A 22415-nucleotide genomic window follows, 5' to 3' on the forward strand; every position below is an offset into this window, starting at 1 on the left:
CTAGGCACTAATTCTGTATGGGGAGCTATTAAATATGAATAAAGTCCTGTGATTGTCTAACCACAGAACCTTAGGAAGAGCCAGTCAGAGCTGTTCTCAAAGACATCAATTGTCTTGGTAGTCAGCTGGGATAAACAAGTTATGTTTGCAAGCTGAGGAAGCAGTACAAGGAGATGCAAGAATACAGTGTATTGGGAAATGGAAATAGATTCAGTTTAATCCTTTTATCCAAATATTGTTTCTGATCATCTCCCTCCTAATATAATTTATTAATCACATCATAACTAATTGGTTAGAGAAATTTTATTTACTAATTGAGTAGAGGGAAATTTGGGATGGTGATTTTGATGAATATTCTGCTTTATATAAAATCATATTTGAAATACGCTGTAATGGTATTTACAGGAATATTTAATAAATATATATGTATATTTTTTTAAGAAACATATAAAATTAACATTTATGGAAAGAAAATCTGCTGAGACACAAATGGAAAGGGAAAGAACAGATGGAGTTTGTGTATGTCCCAAAATAACAGACTTTCGGTTTCAAGTCCATGGGTGAAATGTCTCTGTTATCACTAATTCATCTCTTCATAATAATCAGCTACTGAATTTGGCAAAATATGCAGACTCATGTCAAATTAAGATTTGCAATGCAAGTTTGAAATGTTTGTTACACTTAATCAGTAACATTGTTTTGTTCATTAAAGGGAAAACTTTCTGAAGTAGAATGTTAGGCTGTAATTGCAGTTGACTGACGCTATCTGCTAAAAAATTGATAATAAAAGCCATGTGTGCTTATGAGAGTCCTCTTTGGCATATAGTTTGACAGGATGTCTTTTATGAGTTCTTAGTTGCTGTCCTGTAACATGTAGCCTGATTTACTAATTCATCAGTTTAATTTTCTATGTCCCTACAATTTCCCTACTGCTATTTAAACACAGTCAGCCTGGAACATGCGAGAGATGCAGTGCAGTGGTTATCAGTGTTTCCAAAAAGATACAGCAGACAGTTGTGGAAAAATCAGGGGAACCTCCCACTATCCCTAACAAGAAATTAAAAGGAAAGTTGATAAAGTAGTTTTTAAAAATACAGCAGAAATAAACATTAGAGGCTTTTATGGCTAAAGTTTTGATACATGATATAGAAGAAGGGATATCTAAGTACATATACTTTAATTAATATCTTAATAATTCCTATTCAAATTAAGTAATGTAATATTAATTTTTATGCTCTCCAGGAAGGTACTGACAACATTGAAATATGCTTTCCAACAATATAGCAGGAACCGAAGCCATGGTAAACTCATCACATTTGAAAAGTCTGCAGGTGTTCACCACAGGAAATCCTTTGTGTATCAGTGCAGTGTTCTGTATTACTGTAATCTTTGTTTGGTACTTTGACGCTACTGATTGTGCAAGTGAAAAAAGTTCCTTTAACAGCTCATCAAAATAAGTAGATTAGTTCCTTTTCCTTTTTATGCATTCTTTTTTCCTTGATCTGCAGGTTAAGCCTTCTTGAAGATTTCAGTGACATGTTTCAATGACTGTGTTTCCTTTTCGTGAATATGTCTAACTAAATTTAACTGAATATACTTTTAGTTTCAGCTGTTAATCCTAGATACATAATTAGGAATTGCATGGCAGAATCAGCAGTGCAAAAAGCTAATTTGAATGATTTCTCAGAGGTAAAATTATTTCATTCTTTCCTGACATATTTATTAATTAATAATTGGCATAATTGTTAATGAAAGAGTTGTTGCATTTACTTTTTGAACCAGTACTACACTTTGACCAACACTGTACCAATACCAATTAATATTAACAATAATAACAAAAGTAGTAATAGTATTATTTATAGATAGTAGCAACTATATTAATAGTAGCATTCGTAATAGTAAACAGTAAGCAAACTTTAAGTATAAAAATAGTAAACCAAAATAATAGTTTCTGGAGCTAGGAGGGTGCATAATATGAAGTAGAAGAAACATTTCTTGTTTGCAAGAAAATATTTTGCATAAAAACCTGTTTTAATTACTTACAGGTTTGTCTGCTACAGCAGATCTTACAACAACCCTTTCAGAGACAGCAGGCTGCAGAGAGAGCAGGTTACTCCCAGCTTGGGCCAAGGATCTTAAAGTGAGCTGTTCATCCTGAGAGAAAACTGACCAAGCAAGAAAGATGATCGAGAGAGATTGAAGCTCAGGCCTTCAAACAGGATCAGTGGATCAAGCCACAGGATCTTTGCTCCCTTACACTGTGTGGACTGAAATCTAGTACTCTGCTAGCCAAGACAAAGTTGTCCTAGCAACTTTATAAAAGATTAAAGAAAGGGACCACTATATATGGTTGCATCAACAAATTATATTGGTGTTTATAACTCCGCCTTTTCTATTCAGCTGTGCAATTATTTGAGTCCCCATATTTAAGTTCTGCCAAGCCGTCACACTTAACCTCTCAGAATTCATGGCCGATCAGGTGGGTCTCAATAGCTTCTAATGGCTGGTCCATTTAAAATCCATCTAAGCTAGTTTTAATAATATGGTACTTTGATGAATGTTTTCCTTGCTGTTACACACTGTTCAAATACAGTTGTATTCTGAAGACATAAATGTTCTTAAATCTTTTGCAGAGGATAACAGGATCATCTTCCATTTAGACCTTGCCACCTTTTCTCTTTCTGACCTTGTTTTGTCCCATTAAACTGCCAAAAAAGATTTAAAGGAAATCTAATTAAATAATGAGCAAAGATGTCTGTCTTGAAGGTGACTTGCCTACAAATAAACTTTGGCGCCTTTGCCAGTGTCAGGTGCCAGTCAAGCCTGGCCCACTGCTCTTTGAAAGTCTGTCTTTTGATAGTATTAGATTGTTGGCACATGGGTATAAAGCCTCAGGAAATTTTCACTGGTTGAACCTGGAAAAGGACTTTCTTGGAAGTATCTTACTATATATGTGGTTGAGTCAATATGCCTTTTGTATCCAGCCACCTGATGCTATGAGGAACTAACAAAAATCTTGCAGGGCAAGTATTTAAAATTCAGCTGGAGCTGCTATATAGAATCTTATGAGTAACAGAGAGAGACTAGTCTGAATCCTGTGTCTCATTATTTATCCTTTTTTGATATTCCAGTTTCACAAAACTTAAACCAAAATTAATACATAAGGAAGCAGGTTCAGTGTTTATGCTTGAAAATTTACAGTAAAAATAACTTATTTGGGGGCTTTGTTACTTCTTGACATTACCTTGACTCTTCCCAAATCCAAAATCTCCAAATGTCTTGAGTGCCACTTTAATTTTGAAATAGAGGCTATTAAGTGGTGTAATCACCATTTCATAGAATCATAGAATAGTTAGGGTTGGAAAGGACCTCAAGATCATCAAGTTCCAACCCCCCTGCCATGGGCAGGGACACCTTGCACTAAACCATATCACCCAAGGCCTCGTCCAGCCTAGCCTTGAACACTGCCAGGGATGAAGCATTCACAACCTCCCTGGACAACCTATTCCACTGCCTTACTACCCTAACAGGAAAGAATTTCCTCCTTATATCCAATCTAAACTTCCCCTGTTTAAGTTTTAACCCATTACCCCTTGTCCTACCACTACAGTCCCTAATGAAGAGTCCCTCCCCATCATCCTTATATGCCCCCTTCAGATACTGGAAGGCTGCTATCAGATCTACCTCTAGAAACATAACTAGAGTGGAAAAAATATAATATTAGAAATCTTTCAGAGACCAAAAAAAACATTGGTATGTCTTTATTTCTTAACCATAATCTACAAAATTATTCAGAATGGTTTCCTCTCAGAAATACAGCTGTTCAAATATAAATACAGTTGTAAGGTAAGTAATAGTATCATAATGTGAGGCACAGTATAGGTATTTAAGTAGCTTTCTGAAAGTCCAATGAAATTTGAGCAAGTGACACAGGTTCAGCCTGGGTTAGCATTCTTTTTGCAGGTCATAAGTGCTCTTCTGCAACCATTGGGATACTGTTTGAGCTGGCAACACTTCCAGATAAAAGGAGTGTGCTGCTGGGGGGGGGGTGCTGCATTCTCAACCTACTGAAACATTGCTGTTGATGTCTCTTCACAGATACGTACAAGCAAAACAGCATGTTGAGATGAAATCTGTGAATGCCAGCATTACCACCTGCAGTGGAATGAGTTACACTGCAGCTGAGTGATGATTGGAAGGTGAATGTATTTGTGCCTGCAGGGTAAATACAGTACAGCTACAGCTTATACCCTGGTTTCCAGTTAGGTGAAAGGAAAGAACTCTGTGCTGAACCAAACATCTGTTAAGCTAGTTTGTGTGTGAGCCAAACGTGACTGCCTGTACATCTTCACCTCATGGAATAACTGCGTAAGTACAAAGCGTTTTTATACTGCTTTTTCCTTCAAAGTGTTTTGTAAATGTTAAATCCTGTTAGTAACAGCAGCAAGTGGAGCTGTATTTCACCCATAGTTATATGTAAAGAAAGCTTCCAGCATCACAATATAAAACCAGAACATCCTGAATGGGAACTCTTTTTACAAGCAGCGATACGTATTTCCCACTGTGCTCGTTGTGAAGCTTTTCTCAGGTTCTTCAAAACCATCTGAAAGAATGAAGCAAGCCCTGAAAACTGGTTTCACATGTTCCTCTGGCTGCAGGGAGTAGGTCAGCTACTTCTCCAGGAGTTCATTCATGGACTCAGTCATGTCCTCTTACCCTGTTTTACTGGCATATCTGCCATTTTTTTCTCCTTGGTTTTACCATACAGTTCAGATTTAGTAACTATTCTAATTTTGTAATAGTCAGTACTAACTGTTAATGGTGATAAAACTGTCTTAGAATATTCTGCAGAACCATGAGAATTCATAAGCCTTAACAACACTGAATCTGTAGCAATAGGACAAGGGGCAATGGGTTTAAATTTACAGGGGAAGTTCAGGTTGGATATAAGGAAGTTCTTTACTGTGAGAGTGGTGAGGCACTGGAACAGGTTGCCCAAGGAAGTGGTAAATGCTCCATCCCTGGCAGTGTTCAAGGCCAGGCAGGACAGAGCCTTGGGCAACATGGTCTAGTGTGAGGTGTCCCTGCCCATAGCAGGGGGGTTGGAACTAGATGTCCTTCCCAACCCAAACCATTCTATCATTCTCTCTCTTCTGTTTCACTCTCAAACGGAAAATGCATGTTTCCCAGTTACTTTGAGACCGCCAATAACAACCCATAAATAATACCTCTCTCCTATAGTTTTGCCACATGAGCCATTTAAGTTTCTACTTTTCCACCTGACAGTGCAGGAAAACCACACGCAGAATAGTTATCTCAATACTACCTTTTAACTGTGTTTTGTAACAGTAGAGAAATGAGCCCATGTCATGCTCAGCATTTAGTACCACCTCCATTTCAACTTCTAGGTTTTCATCATTATGATTTATTATGACAGTGTAACCATTAATACTGTGTTTCATGATATATTCCCTAAAATCGTCAGCTTCCATCTGTGGTTCTGGAGCTGCCTCTTCCTTCACATTACATAAACACAGCAGTGGATGCAAGAACAGATGGGGAACAAAAGTACCGTGGCTGGTAATCAAGGAGGTGTTTGGACTCTCTTCCTCTTTCTGTAGCAGAGGACAGATCTAAGGAGCAGTGGTGTTGACCCCCCATGTGTAGGTTTTTCCACACTAACCTTTCTAATCCTAAGGACTGATGGAAAAGCGGTCACTTGAAGTTGGTCCTTCTTCCACATCAGTGATGTAAGAGTCCCAAAGATGACAGCTGCTGAGACTGCTTCCAGTTGAGGTATGGAGAGAGGTTAAGATTAACATGCTCCAATTTCAGGCCTTTTCACACTAAAATACTGTAATCTCCAGTAGTGTACTACGCCAGTCTGCAGGAATTGGGCAATTTCATGTGGCAGTAGGTTAGATAGAGGTGGAAAGATTAATTTCTATTTTTTACAAATGCTTTGATTTACAGTCTTGGAAAGAAAGATCTTTTTGTACTTTGCAGCGTATTTTCATACCAAATAAAGCCAGATAATTGTGTATCATTAAGATGGTAGCTCTGTTCTCTGAATGGAGTTTGAATACTTACATTTCACAAATTCAATGCAAGCATGTACAATACACAAAATAGTTGATAGAGGTCTAATCTTCACATCATTTTAATTGATTTCTGGAGTTTTCTGTGGGTTTCTTTTGTTTTGAAGAAAGCTTAACTTTTTCTTTTGTGTGAGATTGTGTGAGTTATGATTGACTGCAGATGCAAAATGTATAAGATTGAGTTTATTGTGCTGTAACAAAAGACAAGGGACAAAATAGGTCAGGAGGCTGAGCATTCTGGTAAGGAGAGTGAATGCTGGGAAAGCCATGTGGAAGTCTTAGCTCTCTGAACGTAAAGAAACCAGCTTATTGTGCAACATTTTTCTGTGGATATATCCTGCTTTAGTTTGATGCTGGGTGTTTATTTCATAAAAGAAAATTCATTTGGTTTAAAAATAATTGGATAGTAGACAGCTGTTGTCACCCAAGCGTGCTGAAGATGGGCACTCCTAATACCTTATTAGAAAATGCCACCCAGCTCTTTAGCATTCAGTGATCTGCATACTGCTTACCTCAGCTACATATAGAAAGCCACTGGAAAAAATTAATCTGTTTTTATGAACCCCTAGTTTTAACCCTCCTATTTTTAGCTAGTGAGTATTTTTTTTCTCCTGCACTTGGAACTAAAGCGTGAACTAAGCTTATGGGCCTTGCACTCATCCTTCCAGGAGCCTGTCCTTTCACTCTTACTGCTTTGAGCAGGTACTACCAGCTCTTCCTTGTTTTGAGTTGGTCATGTTTTGCCTTTCACTGCTCCAGCTTATCAGGGACTGGTTCCCAGATACTGAGTGTCTGTGGTTTGTGCTTTATCACAGCAAAGCCCTGGTCTTTGCTGTCTTGTGGAGGACTACACTCATGCAGCCATGAAAAAGTGCAAACATGGTAGGGACCAGCCAAACAAAAGCGGCGCAGGTCAGCCAGTACTGCCGTCTGTACTTGGATAACAGGGTGGCTCTTTGTGCTGTGACCTTGTGGATAATGTGGAAGATAATGGTCCACACCTCATAGGTGAAGTGACACCTCAGTTAGTGTCACACCTTCAGACTCTACCAACAACATTTTCATTGATGTCAGTCAGTGCAGAGACTGCAAGGTGTCTGTGTGGGGGTGAAGGCCAGGCTTTGATAGCCTGATGCACCTTGGAGAGCCAAAAAAGTCCCCTACCTCTTCTGGGTTGGTCAAATGCTTCACCTAAACCAAAGACCCCACTGGAGCAGAGCCAATGCAGGAGCATGCAGTGTAGCTGTACCGGGATGGTGGAGAGGGGGTATGCCGCCTTCAAACTGCAGCAAACAGATTTCTAACACATACAGACAAAACCTCTTTAAAATATTTGAAGTGGTACCAATTGCCAGTAAAACGCCTGCTCATTAACTACAACACTTCGTGCAGATATAAAATAAAAGCTATTTTTATTTGAGAACTAATAATGACTGCTGCCTAAACGAACAACGGAGAATTAAAATGGGAGAACAAAGGACAAAAAAAGTAGGAGGAGACATTCAGATCAGGTACAAGTTAATTACAAAGTCTTTGAGAAGACAGGCTATTTCTAGGTACAGTTTGAAGACAAATGTTAACCAACAGGAAAACCAAAATCCTGCTTACCACGAGAAACACAAGATTCTGAACTAAATTCTTCTTTGTCTAAGATTAACCAAATTAAATCTGATTTAAAGCAGCAGCTGTGAGTGCTGACAAGTTATGACTGGAGTTGCATATGGAAGCAGGAGTGTATAGCATTTGGGGTGACCATCTCTGGAAATGGCCCTGGTCCTGCCTTGCATCTCAGAATGATCTAGCTGAGGTTTTGCTTTTAAAGACAGACTATTTTTGGAAAACATTGGCATCTTTTTTCATTGAAAAAACAAAACACCAAAACTCCCAAAGTTGGGGGTTTTCTCATAAAAAACCTTTAAGGGGCATTCTGTGAAAAGGGATCTTTGCACTTCTCAAAATTCACACAACACTGTTGCTATTTTTGTTCAGCTCCAACTCTACTAGAGAGGCAGGCACAGCGTTCCCTCACTGGCTGGCTCTGTGAGTGCTGCTCCACCACCCCTGGCTGTCCTGATGGAGTGAAGCAAGACTAGAGCCAATTCTTACCTCAGCCTGATGGCAGAATGGTAGCTAATAATGGAGGGGTAGGGGCAGAAGAGGCAAGTTACAGGGACAAAGAGGTGGAGAGAGGGCACCCCATCTTACTTCCTGAGACCCTCCCAGGAGGAACTCTGAAGGAGAACTCCTCCTGGACGAGCCTGATCCAGCACAACTTCACCATGCTGACTCACAAACAGCTATGGCTTGAAGTTCATCTGCTTCCAGAGTTCAGGAGTTGCTGCCCCTTTTCTTCTCAAGAGCTTTCATTAGGTCAGACATGAAATCTGCCTGCCTGCCTCCACCCCCAGTTGGAAGTGGCCCAGCTGACCGTGGCTCTCCAGCTTGTCCAGTGTTTTCCAGCTTTTTTGATGGAAGTGGCACAGGTTTCTTTGTCAGAGGTGGTGGCTTAGTGGAGGCAGGTGGAGGTGGAGGGGGTAATGGCACGTCTCCATTGCTGCTGCTGGAGGCTGGTGGTGGAGGCACAAAATCAGGAGGAGGTTCACAGAAATCAGATGGTGGTGGTGGAAAATCAACCTTCAATGCAGGTGGTGGTGCTGGAAAGGTGTCTGGATCTGTTAGGAAAATGCCGCTGTCTCGTTTGACTTTGGAGGGTAGAATTGGTGAAGCAGAAATAGCAGATGACCGCCTTTCTGGTGGAGGAGGAGGCTGCAGTGAGTTCCTCTTACTTGAGAATTTCTGTGGCCTCATCACTGGCTGTGCCAGGCCAGGTGCACTGATGTTATTTGACTTAGCCTTTAATAAGCAGAAGAAATAAAAGGACAAGACGGAGTCAGTGGACATGTAAACTAATGCTACGGCTTGAGAACAGTGAAAGATGTGAAAATCCATGAGAAGACTGCAGTGGACAGACAGCAAACTGAAGTATAGTACATTTTGCCTGAAGAGTGCCAATAGTATTTTATTTTGTTTCTGGAGCTGCCTACAGACCTTTAACAGTATTCATAATGCTTTTAAGTGCTGTCCTCAGAAACTGAATGCTTTTAAAATCTCAGAAGAACTGCAGTTACTAAGACATGTAAAGATGTTTTCTTGATCTTTCACCCTGCTGTTTATTCCCTGAGAACATGAAGACTTAAAATAAAAATAAGATCTGTGCTGTGTTTTTACATCCAAAAATACTGAGCAAGATTTGAGAACATAAAAAGCTGGTGTAGTTTTGGCTCTTGTATCTCCACCTCCTGTTCTAGCAGCAACTGCTGTATCTCTGGATAAAACTAAAATAATGAAGTCACCTATCTGCCAAGCTCACTAGACACAGCAGCAGTGAACTGGGAAGAAGATGGACAGATTTGGCAATATAAAGTTTTACATGCCTGTAATCTGCTGTCCCTGGCACTTTGCGGCATGGTGTGAAGCATTTATCTGCAGGAAAGTGCCCTGGGCCCCCTCTGGGTGGGAGGGAGAGCACTGCCAAGCACTGGGAAGAGGCACTTGGAAAGCCCCATCTGTCACGACTGTGCAGTGCACAGTATAGGAAAGATGCTTCAGTAGTGACCTGGCAAGGGCCACTGATAAGCCTAGGGAAGGTGTCTTCTGTCTGCTGGGCAAAGCACAGGTACATGCTGCATCCGCTTTCAAATCAATAATGTGACAAACAGGTCCTTCAAGCTATGAAGTTGTAGCCATGTTTGCAAGGTCATGAGGCAATCAAATCCTCTGACAACTTTTTTGAAAAAATGAATCAAAATGAATGTTTTAGGAAAAAAATTAATCAAAGCATCCATCATACAAGTTGAGAAAAATAAAATGCAGGATAGCAGTTAATTATGGAAATGTTTATTTTGACAAAATTTTATGTGGCTTTTAAGTTGTTAACTCTGAACGTAAATAAAGCCCATTTGGTGATAGCTGAATATAATTTGCTCTTTCTTTCAGGTAGCAACTAGTAGTTGTTTACAGTTACTATACACATACTATCTGTTCTTTTAAACCCGTGGAGAAGTCTGCTGTCCTGAAAACAAAGATTTGTAACATACGCATTTCTAGCTATGCTAATGTATCAAGTTAGCCCCAGCTAGCTTAGAGCTCTAACTGTAGCATAGTGCACCCTGAAAAACTTCAGCTTGCTCCCTTGGTCCCAGGCTTGTAGAAACTGAGAGATGAAGAAAGCAATGTGTTAAGCAGTGTGTTTGCTTCTGCAAAAGAAAAGTGCTCTGCAACCCTGCAGTCAGCAGTACTAATTCTGGCATTAGCTAAGTATAACTTCTAAGCCTTCTCTTCCTCACTCTCCTTGCCTACAAAGATGGAAGTAAATGAGATGCAGGAGGAGGGAACCACTGTCTGAGTTCTGAGAATGTGACCTGCTCCAGAGGAAGTAAGGTTCAGAACAGAGAAACAAATCTTTTTAAAAGAGGAACTCTATAAAGACAGAAACAAGAAGCACAGGACACACAATGCAGGTGGCAGAAAAAAATCCTACAAATTTCATTTCATTTGTCCTGTGCACTTTATGCATGATGGAGGGAATGAATAATGAACTGCAAACATATGCAGGGTTTGTTTTTTCTGTAGGATGTTTCTGAAGTCCTCACGCTGTACCCTGCTGATATTTTTACAGCCAGAGATGGTGCAAGTAGTCAAAATCTGGAGCGTAACCAAGGAATTCATTTAGAGCCTAATGAAGACATATAATGTTTTATATCTTCACACTTTCTCAGTTCTTACACATTCATCTTCAGCTGTGCGCTGTGTTCCCTGCTGAAAACAGTACTATACCCTTTGTGCTACTAAGGCAAGACCTGTTTTCTGGTAGACACAGGAAATTACACTGAGGTTCTGGCAGCACAGACTCTTTGAGACTGTCCCAGTAGGCACATCCCTATTCTGCTACATGAACTCACAGCTTGTTCTAAAGAATAAAAGTGATGGGTGACTGTGCCTTTACCTCCCATCAGTGGCTCCTTGCTTCTGGGCTACAGGCACACCATTTGCAGTGTGTAAAACCCCAAAAGGGGCAGCAGTGAACCAGACACTTTGCCCAGGAGCCAAATGCTTGTAATAATAGTACGCTGTGAGTGGGAAAGACAGTGTGTGAAGAAAAAACAAACTTGAAGAACTATTTCACAGGTGACGTTTAACTACTGCACTGCTTGTAACTGCTCACCTGTACCTCTGATGTATCTGCTTTCTTCTGAGTCTCTGGAAATTCTGCACTGGAATGACAAACAATTTGGGGAAGCTGTCCATTTGACTGAACAGCACCTGTGACAAGGAGGGGAGACAAAGGAAATAGAGTTACATTTTCATGGTATTAACCAGATCAGGGAATTGCAAACTAAGAAAAACATCTTTACAAATTCCACCAAGCAACCACTCGTTACAAGTTTCTTATATGTAATTCAGTAAAATCCATGAGGATGTCTGTTCTCTACTTCAGGCTTTTGAAACTTTCCATATTCAGTTCATTATCTAAGGAAAGTAAACATGATACCTTACATTAAAACTAGCAAGTCTCCACATGATAAAGCCCACATGCCTCCGTGGTTGTAGCTGATAGTCCTACAGGAAGAACATCTGAATAAAGCAGCTTACTTAATCCTTCAAACACTGTAATAGTGTGCTGGCACATAACATACAGTGTTTTTTTCTAGTATCCAAAGACACGCACAATGACGCATAGAGACAACATTGTCTGAGATACACCTGGCACTTGGGACACTTCAGACCCACAGACTATACTGTAGTGTGACCAGGGACTACAGGCTTCACAGGATGTGAGAAGTTCCACCTTCCTTCCTAAACACTGCTTGTGGCTGCCACTGGTTAACAGAGTACAGTTCCCAGCTAAGGTCACAAGGGCTAGTTTTCTACAGCATATTTTAGTCTATACTGAAATCAGCCCACACAAATAGCTACACAGCCATCTGAAAGCAGAACAGAAGAAAACATGCTTTATTCTATTTCCAAACCATGAGCCAACAACTACTCACAGGCACACTGTTCAGGTTATAGTATTACAGTCAGGTTCCAGGTTTTATATAGGGCAGTAATGATAACTGTTAGACAGAAAGAATCACAGTGACTTGCCTCAATTAGAACACTAACGATCCATCAGAGATACTTCCATAGAGACAACTTACATGACTAAAAGCTTTCTAGGCTACTTAATCATTTACTGGGATCCATTAGCTAAGATTAGCAGTATACTTCATGATCACATACAGTGTTCTTGCATTCTAGTCAGGAGCTGAAGCTATAGAGATATATGTATACTTTACAAGGCCTCAATCCTGCCCATATCCACTACAGACTGCAGCATCAGCACAGAGCCCCACTGGCCAGCCACTTCTCTTCTGCAATCAATACCGGAACACAAAATGCTCCAAGACTGTCTCACCCACTCTCAATAAAATACCCCCCCCCCCCCAACCATCAGAAAATCCCTTGATTATGAACAGCCTGTTATTGTTCAAAATCTCCCTATCCCAAATGTGCATTTATCACCGTGATTTGACTCCAAGGAGTAGTAGAAAGATCACTCTCTTTTCACACGTACTGAGAAAAAAGACAAACTGAAGCCCTGATAAGGTTTTTGGAGGATTTTGAGTTGTCCACGTGAGAAGTCAGAACATTAACTGCCAACACAGATTTTGACTTTGCTGTCTTATGTCAGTAAGTACTTAGCCAGCATGTCCCTCCTAATAAATACAGCATAACTTAAGCATGTAAACTAAAATCATTCATACAAATTACAGCTTGCATCATGCACTGTTCTAGCTGTACCATGATAAAATAGGTAACAGTGGTATGATTAAGCTACTGGAAAAGTAAAGTTAGAAAATAACCCAATCATTTCTTACTCCGCAATCTTTTCCAACACCCACATTATTACCACACATGAGTGAAAGGCTGGGAAAGAGAATGGCTCACCCTATAATAATCTCTAAAATGATCATTTACAGAGTGAGATCCCACTCATCCCTTTCACTCACTGGAAGAAAAGCTCTGATATAGCCAGGGTAAGAGATGGGCAAACAGAAAACTTCAAGACATGGACCATCAGTTGGTAAAATGTAGAGGGAGGATAAAGCATTTGTATTCAGATGCCAACAGAAAAAACACCTTATTGAATTATGCAGATTTAAACTGATCTTCAGTGGACTGTTTTTGGATTCTCTAAGTGCTAACTTTAAAGTGAGAGCTCTGCTGCTAGCTTAGTTACAGGCAGATCAGAGCTACACTGAGCTGTCCGGAACAAAACATTATCTTGCTGAATGAAGGGATAGTTTTCTGAACAAAGACTATGTTCAACATTGATGATGATGACAGAAGAGGGCAATAAATGTGATTTCAACTGCTGGGACATCATTAGTACCTGCTGGTAAGGATCCTGCAGGGGCAGCTGGTTCCACTGTTCCTTGATTCACCCACCGAGAGGACAAGCCAGCCTTCTTCACTGCACATTTGTAATTATCATATAGCAGCTTGCCATACTGCAAACCAAAGCAATACAATAAGCATGGTATTAAGCTTGACAGAGGCCAAGCACTCATTTTGCTATTGGAAAACTTTTCCAACCCCATTCTTTCCACCCACTGTTCAAAAATAGCTTTCTGCAAGTGGTGTCCCTATTTCTGCACAGGGCCAGGTGGAAAGCATCTCCCTAACAACACAATAAAACACAAACCCCCGTGACCAGAGAGAGTCCTACTGATACCATTCTCATGTTTTATGTTCATTTCAGTATCTGTAAAAATCTTGAAACTTGGCTTGAAAACCAAATGTTCTCAATAACTATCTTTCTGCAATGCTTTCCAAGTATTACATTTTCAGACTGGAGTCTTGGGACACTGAATCCTGGGCTCCAGAGAAAACAGCTCTGTCAGTGTAAGATACAAAATAACTTGATGACCACCCCAGACCTTTGTTGGATGCCATCCCTGCAGCAGAACTGGCAGAAAAGAATATATACCTAACAGGAGTAGGTCTGTATAGCCAGACACAGACAGTATAATGGGCTACATATAAATCCATCTCCCTTAATGTTCTGTGCAAAACTAAGTGGGCTGTAAGTTAAGACCTTCTGAAGAGGGTGAGGTAGACAATATGGACAGAACTGTCTGAAAAATGTCTCATCTGGACTGACCAGAGCTTGCACACCTTTAGCCGCAGCCCGTTATTATTGTGCCAGATAACTGTGGAGTAAGTTTTACAAGCACATGAGTTTTACAGCTACAGAATTCACCTGTGTTAATGAGAAACACACTGATAACTAAGGTACAGGAACATTCAGCAAATCCATCCTGGTCATGCCCTTCTACTCTCTCTTCCTAGGGCAAAATTAGCACAGATGTTCATTCTTGTCACAGCATTTCCAGCTGAGGTGCTGACAGTCAGTAACATGAGGAAGACAAGATGATTTTACAGAAAACATATTTAAGTAATTTTACTCTCACCTTGGCAATTCTTATTCCTGTTACCCACTGATGCAGGGTTGCTTGATCATCACAGCATAAGTACTTGATATATTGTGATTCCTTTTGAATCTGGGGGTGCTGAAAGATATTAATTAATAAAATAAGACAAACATAGAAATCAAATCACTATACAGAAGCATGAAGGCACCACACAGTCACCTCTGTGAGAACACTGCCTATAAGCATCATGTTAACATGGAGATGACTTGGGGGGGGGACAAAGGCAGCAAAACCAGAGCACAATAAAATAAAAAAGATGTTGGTTATGAACTATGCATGAGTTGCCACTGGCAGCACTTGCCCAAAATAATTTTAATGCATTGTGATATGAATTCAAAGGCTACAGAAATCTAGCAGTGATCTAGAGTTCAATGGAGTCTACAAATGCTATGGTTCAAGGTCTAACGCTCAATGTATAAACACTGGAAGGAAGTCTGTTTCTCATTGTGGTTTGTCATACGTAAGGCATCCAGACTGAACACTGGACATAATTAGTTTTCAAAGACTATGTTAAATTTGTTTAAGCATGAACTTGCAGCTGAAACAGATTTTTCCTTCTAACTGCCTTTCTCTGGGCCAAGTTTTAGCTTTCTTCCTATACACTTTTATTTTGTTTTACTCTTGCTGTTGTTTGCCAACAGTTATGTAAAACTGCCATATGTTCTAGATGGAGGATCACTCAAACCACAACACCATCGGAAGTAATCTTTTTCATTTGCTTGTACCAGGAACCTTTACATTTTAAAACATTTTTTATTCTTTTGAGCAAAATTTAGGATCTCTTCCCCTTACTGATCAAAGCAGTACTGGTGTGTGGTGACAAACTGCTGCAACTCCAAGATGCCAGGCTGCCTACTTGCCTGGGACCGAACATCCTCTCTAAGACGCTGAAGGAATCTGGTTCCCCTACTACAGCAGAGAAGGCTGTAAGTCTTTATAAATTGGATGGAATAATATACTGCCATCTCTTGATACGCAAGGAAAGAATGAAACCAAAGGAAAAGGCTTCATTATCCCTCATTCATGTGTTCATTTCTACCCATCTTCTTATAAATAACAGGTGTACAGTCAGTGAAGTATTGTGAATGCACAAAAGAACATCCAAATATGCTCTGAGGATTCACTATTGTTAAACTACTCTCTTTTCAGCCCATGCAGTAAAAAACTCAAAATGTACCTCCGCCTAGCAGCAAGGACCCTGCTTTTATGCATCCTGTTAAGCCCCCAAAGTAGAGCAGTGCTGGACATAGGGAACTCAGCAGGTCCCATTGCAGCACACAGTACTGTGAGCAGCCCAGCAGCCCAGGGCTGATGTAGAAACCAGATGTCTCCTCGCAGGCACCTGCCTACCAGTGGCTGGGGCATTCCCAGCATAGAAGCCAAGCCCTGGCTGGGTGACCCAGGGGTTCAAAAGCAGTGCTGAACAGAGGTCTCACTCCTCAGCCGTGTGTCCCTTCTCCCCGCTCAGTGCTGCAGGCACCAGGCTTCCCTTTCTTGTGCTGACCCAACTGTCTGTGAGGCTACACTGCAATACAAAGAAAAAGGAATTGGTCAAGTTAAATATAACTCCTTTCATCGTGCTGTAGTTTTGGTTTGTTTGGTTCTTTTTAACTCAGCAGTACACAGTATGGCCTCACATACAGCATGGGGATAAGGAGTACTGTGGCTTGGGGAGACAACAAGTAGGAAGTCACGGATGAGAGGATGGGACTGCACAAGTCAGCATAGCTACCAAATTCCTGTATCATCAGATTATGGAGCAAGAGTGAAATAACTCTGAAGAATAAAAACCAAACGCATATTACTTACTCTTCAGGGGTCTCACAGTGACAGCTATGTCCTACGACAGTGCTGTGTGTAACTGTTACAGCTCCGTGCGTGTTTGAACTCAGCTGCTCACACAGATCACACTGTCTGCCATTTTTCTGCAAACACATAGCTGGCCATCTCCTCTGGACGATGAACATGCAAAGTCTGCTTCAGCCCATAGCTACCTGAACCTCTTTGCTCTTGGATGCTCTCAAGGTAAGAGCTAGGGACATCATTGCAAGCCCAGAGATGACAATTCACTGTCACCAGGTGCCTTGACTGCAGAGGATGGAGCTGTGCCTCACTGATGTGGTACCACTCACACATTACCCCTTCACCATTCAGTGTACAGGGCTGTATCTTGCTGCTACACACCTATGCCACATATCGAACAGGTATGTCTCTGCCTTCAGCAGCCAGAATGCTGCTCAGAGTGGGCTCCACTCCTGCAACGTGTAGCCAGGGCACAATGCCTGATAATCCTTATTTCCTTCCACTGTTTTGGTGTTATGTGACCAAACATAGTGAGAACCATTACAGAATTCAGTTGGAATGGTATCTTTAAAAGGGAACTTAAGCAGACACTTCTCTTTTTTGGCAGAGTAGATCCCATATACCTGGGTTACATTATCACCATCAGAGCCAAAACAACCAGCAGCTACAAGCAAAGACATGGCAACCCTGGGTAAATTCAGCTCGTCACGTACTTTCCAACCAGCCACTAACAAATTTTGCTCCAGTGTGTAAGGTCTTACTGAACCCAGCAGATGGCACCCAAAGCTTTAAGAAATGGCAAAAGCAAGGATTCTTTTTCATGACGATGAAGTCCAATGGGTCTACATATCTCCCCTCAAACACTACACCTAACAACAGCTTTTTATTACAAGAAAAAAAAAAGCAGAAAACACCCCCTTCTATAATTTAACATACAAATAATAGATTATTAAGGTGTTATAATTCATACAAACATCTGGAAGAAAGTGCACACTGTATAAACAAGGCAGAGGTAGACATGGCACAGAGCATGCTAGGTTACAGTGCTGCACATAGACACAGCTCTGCCATGGGGATCTCAGAGGGGCTGCCATTGGCCTCTTCTCTGAGGCACCCTACAGAAATACCAGTTTCACAAGAACACCCATACTGTGGCAGACCAAAAGTCCTTGTACCCAGTATCTGGACTTTGACAGTCACCACAAATGGGTACTGAAGAAGGAGAAATGACAAGCTTATATGATACTTCCTTTGCTCTACTCTCCCTGCCTGCATCTATTTTCAGGTCAGGGGGTTTCCTGAGCCACATGGGGTTTTTCCATGTTTAGGTTCCTCAGTGGACTTCTCCTCCAGGTACTGCAGCTTTTTATTGAGCCCAAAGAGAGTTCTGGCATCCACAACATCTTGTAGAAGAACCATCTCTGAACCTGACTGCTGCTAGCTGCGTGTGATACTGCTGTTTTGGAAGGGACACTGTATGGCTGACCCCTATCCACACCTATCTGTTGCCACTCCTAAGCTTAGATCTGCATCCTATTCCTGGCAAGTTGTCTCTTTTCCAGCCTACAAGCTTCAAGCCTCTGCAGTCATTCTTCAAGTCAAAGTCATTCCTTACCTTTGCGTATCATTGTTGCTCCTCCTTGATCCTTTTCCAGCCTTATAAAATCGTCTTTGAACTGACAGGACCAGAACCACACAGGAAAGAAAACCACTGACTTGTGCCATGGTATGGCGATGTTTGCTGTTTTATCATCTATGCCTTTCCTGATCATTCCTAATGCTTGATTTACCTATCTGACCACCACTGAGCACTGAACTGCAGCCCCACAATGGCCTTCCAGAGTTCTTCAGGCTGCCCTTTCCTCATTGATCTGAATAATGTACTATCATCAGCAAGCTTCCTCACCTCGCTGCCTATTAATATCTTGAGACTGCGGGGTTCTCACCACCCTGAGAAGTGAAAGGGAACTGCCAGTGGACAAGGCTAGAGTACCCCATGCCAGAAACATGGGAGTTATTTACTGTCTACCCTCTAGCCTATCTTTTACTAACTATTGTCTCCACTGGGCAATCAATCTTAAATATGGGCATTCACCAGTGGGGCCTATTCCAAATTACCCCAATCAGTTCCTTGATGAAATTACTCCAATCAGTAACCATGATTAAATGCAGAGTCACAAGTATATTCTGCCAATTAGGGACCAAACTAGCAAGCTGCTGAACACCCCGTTCTCACAAGTGAAGTTCAACATCTCAACGCTCTGCAGGCAGTCTGGATCCTCACTTTGTAACAACTAAGAACTGTACTGCCTTTCACTTCCCAAGAAGCAGCAGCAGCACTGGCTCTCTTTTTATGTGCTAACTTTAACAATGACACAGAAACCACACCTTTGTCCTGGCCCCATAGCCCACTGAGGTTGACTGGAAATACCTCCATTACCTTTCCTAGACTTTGGATGAGCTCTAAGAAGCAATGTTCCATGGTGCCAGTGAAGAGGCTGCCTACTGCACCTGTGTGCAAGGCCAGACCACAGGACCAAACACCAGCAGCAGGAAGCTTAACACTGAGGGTTTATACCTGTAAAAGAATATTAGCAAGTGGCTCAGAAGGAGGCATTTGGCTTCCTGTGCTTTCTGATGCCTGAGGCACGCTACTTTGAACTGGGAAGTACAGTGTTTCTGCCAAGAACTGTCACACCCCACCCTCACTTGGGAAGAACTGTACCATAGTGAAATACTTCGTCAGTACAAATGGCAGAAGCCTCTGCTGCCAACACTGACCCTTACAAGCTCTACTCTCCACTAAAAACATCAGGTCACATGCAAAGTCTGTTTGATAGCACATAAAAATGCTGACTCAGGATAATCAATGCAGAGAAGAATCAGGACAGCTGAAAGCCCCTGGAAATGACTTGATGTGAAGATCCATGTGAACCGAATTCCTCCTTTCACAGCTCCTGTGTCTCAGGGTAGTTGCTCAGTACAGTACACAGACCTAGGAGCTGTAGTCACTATGCAAGTCTGGTTTTGCTTATCTAAATTCACAGCCCTTGTAATAACCTCTCTGTGGGACTAACAGAGGTCGTAACAGTATCAAGCATGACAGTGATGTGAGAAACACTGTAGTTTTAGGCAAAATAACACTGACCTCAGTATGCCACACCTTATACATCTCACACATAGAGACAGATAAATCATTTTGTTACATGGTGCATACCATGTCCTGAAAAAGGTCATTAAAATCATTTGGCAGCAAAGTGAAAACATCTCCTCTGGAAAGGCTTAGCACCTTTGCCTCCAAAACATGCAGCACCAAAATGAATTCTGAAAGACAGCTGGTTAAAAAGCAACCACAGAGTCACAGTTTGAATGAAAAGTGGCAATATGCAAGTAGAAACAGAAGCCAGAATTTTTCTCACAGAAAAAAAACGGAGCAGTGCTTTGAAACAATACACTGTATTAAAATGCAACATAATTTGACTACAGCAAACTTTTTTCTCCCTCAGTGTCACAACTCTCAGTACTGATGAATTAGTTGCATCATGGGGCCCGATTTTTGGAACTGTTGGTTCTTTCCAGTTACATATCAAGGCCTGAGTACCTCAAACACCAGGCAGCAAAAGGATGTGCTGTGCTCCACCTGGAAAAGCCCTGAAAAGGTTTGGAACACGATCCAGTGTTCTCTGACCACTGTCTCCTCTCTGAGCATCACTGTCCAGAGATAAAGAAAGCAGAAACACTTGTGGACATAAAAAGCTCTTTTTTTGGATCGGTTTAAAAAAAATATTTGTGCACAGATTACATTTTCAGATATAAACTCTCTGCCTAAGGAAGAAAAAGATAAGAACACATTGAAACCCCGAAGAAACGAGAACTGAACAATGTGGTTTCTATGGTTTGTGCCAAAACAAATGACTACAGGCCAAGTGTGCATGAAATTAGAGATTATCCCAATAAAATGTTCTTTTGCTTTGTGTTCTTCCTATACTAATGATGAAAATTGAACTGAAGTTACTCAGCATTTCATTGGATTCCTTGCCCCAAAATATATGGATCATTGCTCAGTCTCTGAGGCAGAAACAACAGCCAGAAGCATAATCTTGGATCAAAAGCTTTGGTTTTAGGCCAAAATGGTCGATGTTCTTGGATATCTTATATGCGTTCTAGTGATGAACTTGGTTTATGTTGAGTTAGCTTCTCAGAAAAGCTGAGACTCCTCTGGCTCCCATGACTGCAAGTAAAATTAATACTCAGCTCCTTTTAAAAATCATACTCCAGTGGTTCAAATTTGCCATCTCCTAGTAAACTTGGTCAAATTCTGATGCTAAGCGCTCCTTGCATTGAAATGACCAGGCTTAACTGATCTAAAGACATGTGTGAGCTGTACAGATAAAAAAGCAACTGCCCTAGTCTAAGGAAATTATTCTTTTGGCTTACATTTCTCTAATGACTGAAGCAAAACGTTTAGGTTATTACAAACATATGTAGCAGCCAATGTAACCAAACAGGACTGCTTTACACAGCAAATATTTTCCAAAGCTATTATAATCCATTACTCGCTGTACATTCTCTGTCCATATTCTCCCCATTGTTTATGCATTAATCTTGCAAAACTGTGTGCATGCATTATGACTGTAATCTCGCATGTCTGAAAGTGTTCCGTAATAAACAGTATTCCTGCTTTTTCTTTTTTAGTTTCTCTGGTAATGTATTTTACTCTGCAATATTTGACCGAAGCATTCGTGCTAATACAATTTTCAAACCTTTCAAATAGAAAATCTCCTGGTTTCTATCCTCATTCCCCGCACAAGCCATTTGTTCTGCATCGTTTTCCTACCATTTTCCATCTCAAACACTGCTAATTCTCACCTTCTACCTGCTTAACTGTCATTGTGTTGAATGCATTACGTACATGACTCAGTCCGCCACAGAGCGTACTGGGTGTGAGGGAGGTGGGAATCAGGAATGCAGTGACTAGATTCTGAATTACCTGCTGGAATGACGTCCCTGGTGCAAACAGAAGATATCCTTCTTGAAAATTTACTTCCAAAATTTACTTTGGATCATTATATATATTTTTTTAATTCATAGTTTCCAGATGACACCAGGAAAACTCTGCTGTTTAGACTGCAGAGAAAAACGTACCCAGCTGTGGGAATAGAGGATGATTTGCCTTTGTCTCAGTTTATCCCCAGGAAACCAATTTTTTTCATCCTAGATTAATTCAGCATTATGCACCATTACCTCCAGATTACTCAAGCACAACTAGCACCAATAAACTATAATTAAATCCACTCTTTGTCACAGGCACATCAGACTGACTAAACCAGCAAATTTGCATATAGATTACCTTGCTATTTGTCTGCTTTGAAAGATTTTCCAACATGGTGTGACAAAAAACCAGCTCCTGCACTAATGTGCGCACACACACACAGACACAGATACTCGATGCACAAAATAAACCATACGTTCACAATTCCTGCTCGATGCAATAGATGCTATCACTAGCATGACGAACAGATCCCTTCATGGTGGAATCTCTTGGGTTTGAGGGCTTTCAGCTCCGTAATGTGAAGTAAATCACAAAAGGTCTCATCCATTTCCACATCATTTCCCGTGTAACATAGTAGATGGTGAAAGAGACTGACAGGGAACCTACACATACAGATTCGCACTTGCAAAGGCGACTGTGAGGAACCAAACCACTCCAACCTGTGCACTTGCTGTATGTGGTGTGCGGAATTACTTCTTCCATGAAGGAGGTATTTGTTCCCTCGCCGTTTCTCTCCCAGGAATGGCCAGCACTCTCCGCAGGATGGCGGGGAAGAGCTGTGCTGGTACCCACTCCTGCCTCCTCTGCCTGGAACAGAGGGACAGATCTGACCTGAACAGATGCAGGCTTGAGCAAGGGTCTTCTTTCACACTTGGCTGTCCTTTCCTTTTGCCTGCATATGGAGGTTTCTATGAAGAAAATACT

The 22415-nt window shown here is 41.2% G+C and overlaps 1 protein-coding gene and 1 long non-coding RNA gene across 6 annotated transcripts in view; one reads left to right on the top strand and one right to left on the bottom strand.

The window, feature by feature from the left end:
• LOC133211161 (uncharacterized) overlaps positions 1-22415 on the top strand; it is a 33423-nt gene that overhangs the window by 7774 nt on the left and 3234 nt on the right. For 2 of the 5 annotated variants that reach the window (XR_009725145.1, XR_009725142.1), the window contains 3 exons: positions 1247-1362; positions 2046-2479; positions 4099-4752. This is a non-coding gene — a long non-coding RNA (uncharacterized LOC133211161). Of the gene's footprint in view, positions 1-1246; positions 1363-2045; positions 2480-4098; positions 4753-22415 lie in introns of those variants that run through there. The other 3 variants (XR_009725144.1, XR_009725143.1, XR_009725140.1) reach the window with 3 other exon arrangements.
• Positions 7494-22415, bottom strand: part of APBB1IP (amyloid beta precursor protein binding family B member 1 interacting protein) — a 44057-nt gene continuing 29135 nt past the window's right edge. Inside the window, exons 10-13 of the mRNA XM_061351292.1 lie at positions 14615-14713; positions 13534-13651; positions 11323-11420; positions 7494-8951 (exon numbers count right to left, since the gene is read on the bottom strand). Of these exons, the coding sequence (XP_061207276.1) occupies positions 8427-8951; positions 11323-11420; positions 13534-13651; positions 14615-14713 (840 nt within the window). The 3' untranslated portion in view covers positions 7494-8426. The remainder of the gene's footprint in view (positions 8952-11322; positions 11421-13533; positions 13652-14614; positions 14714-22415) is intronic.

This window comes from Neopsephotus bourkii, unplaced genomic scaffold, assembly GCF_033783945.1.
Source record: "Neopsephotus bourkii isolate Nb327-2 ecotype Australia unplaced genomic scaffold, CSIRO-AGI_Nbou_v1 NB_53, whole genome shotgun sequence".
In the NCBI taxonomy this organism is placed as follows: domain Eukaryota; kingdom Metazoa; phylum Chordata; class Aves; order Psittaciformes; family Psittacidae; genus Neopsephotus; species Neopsephotus bourkii.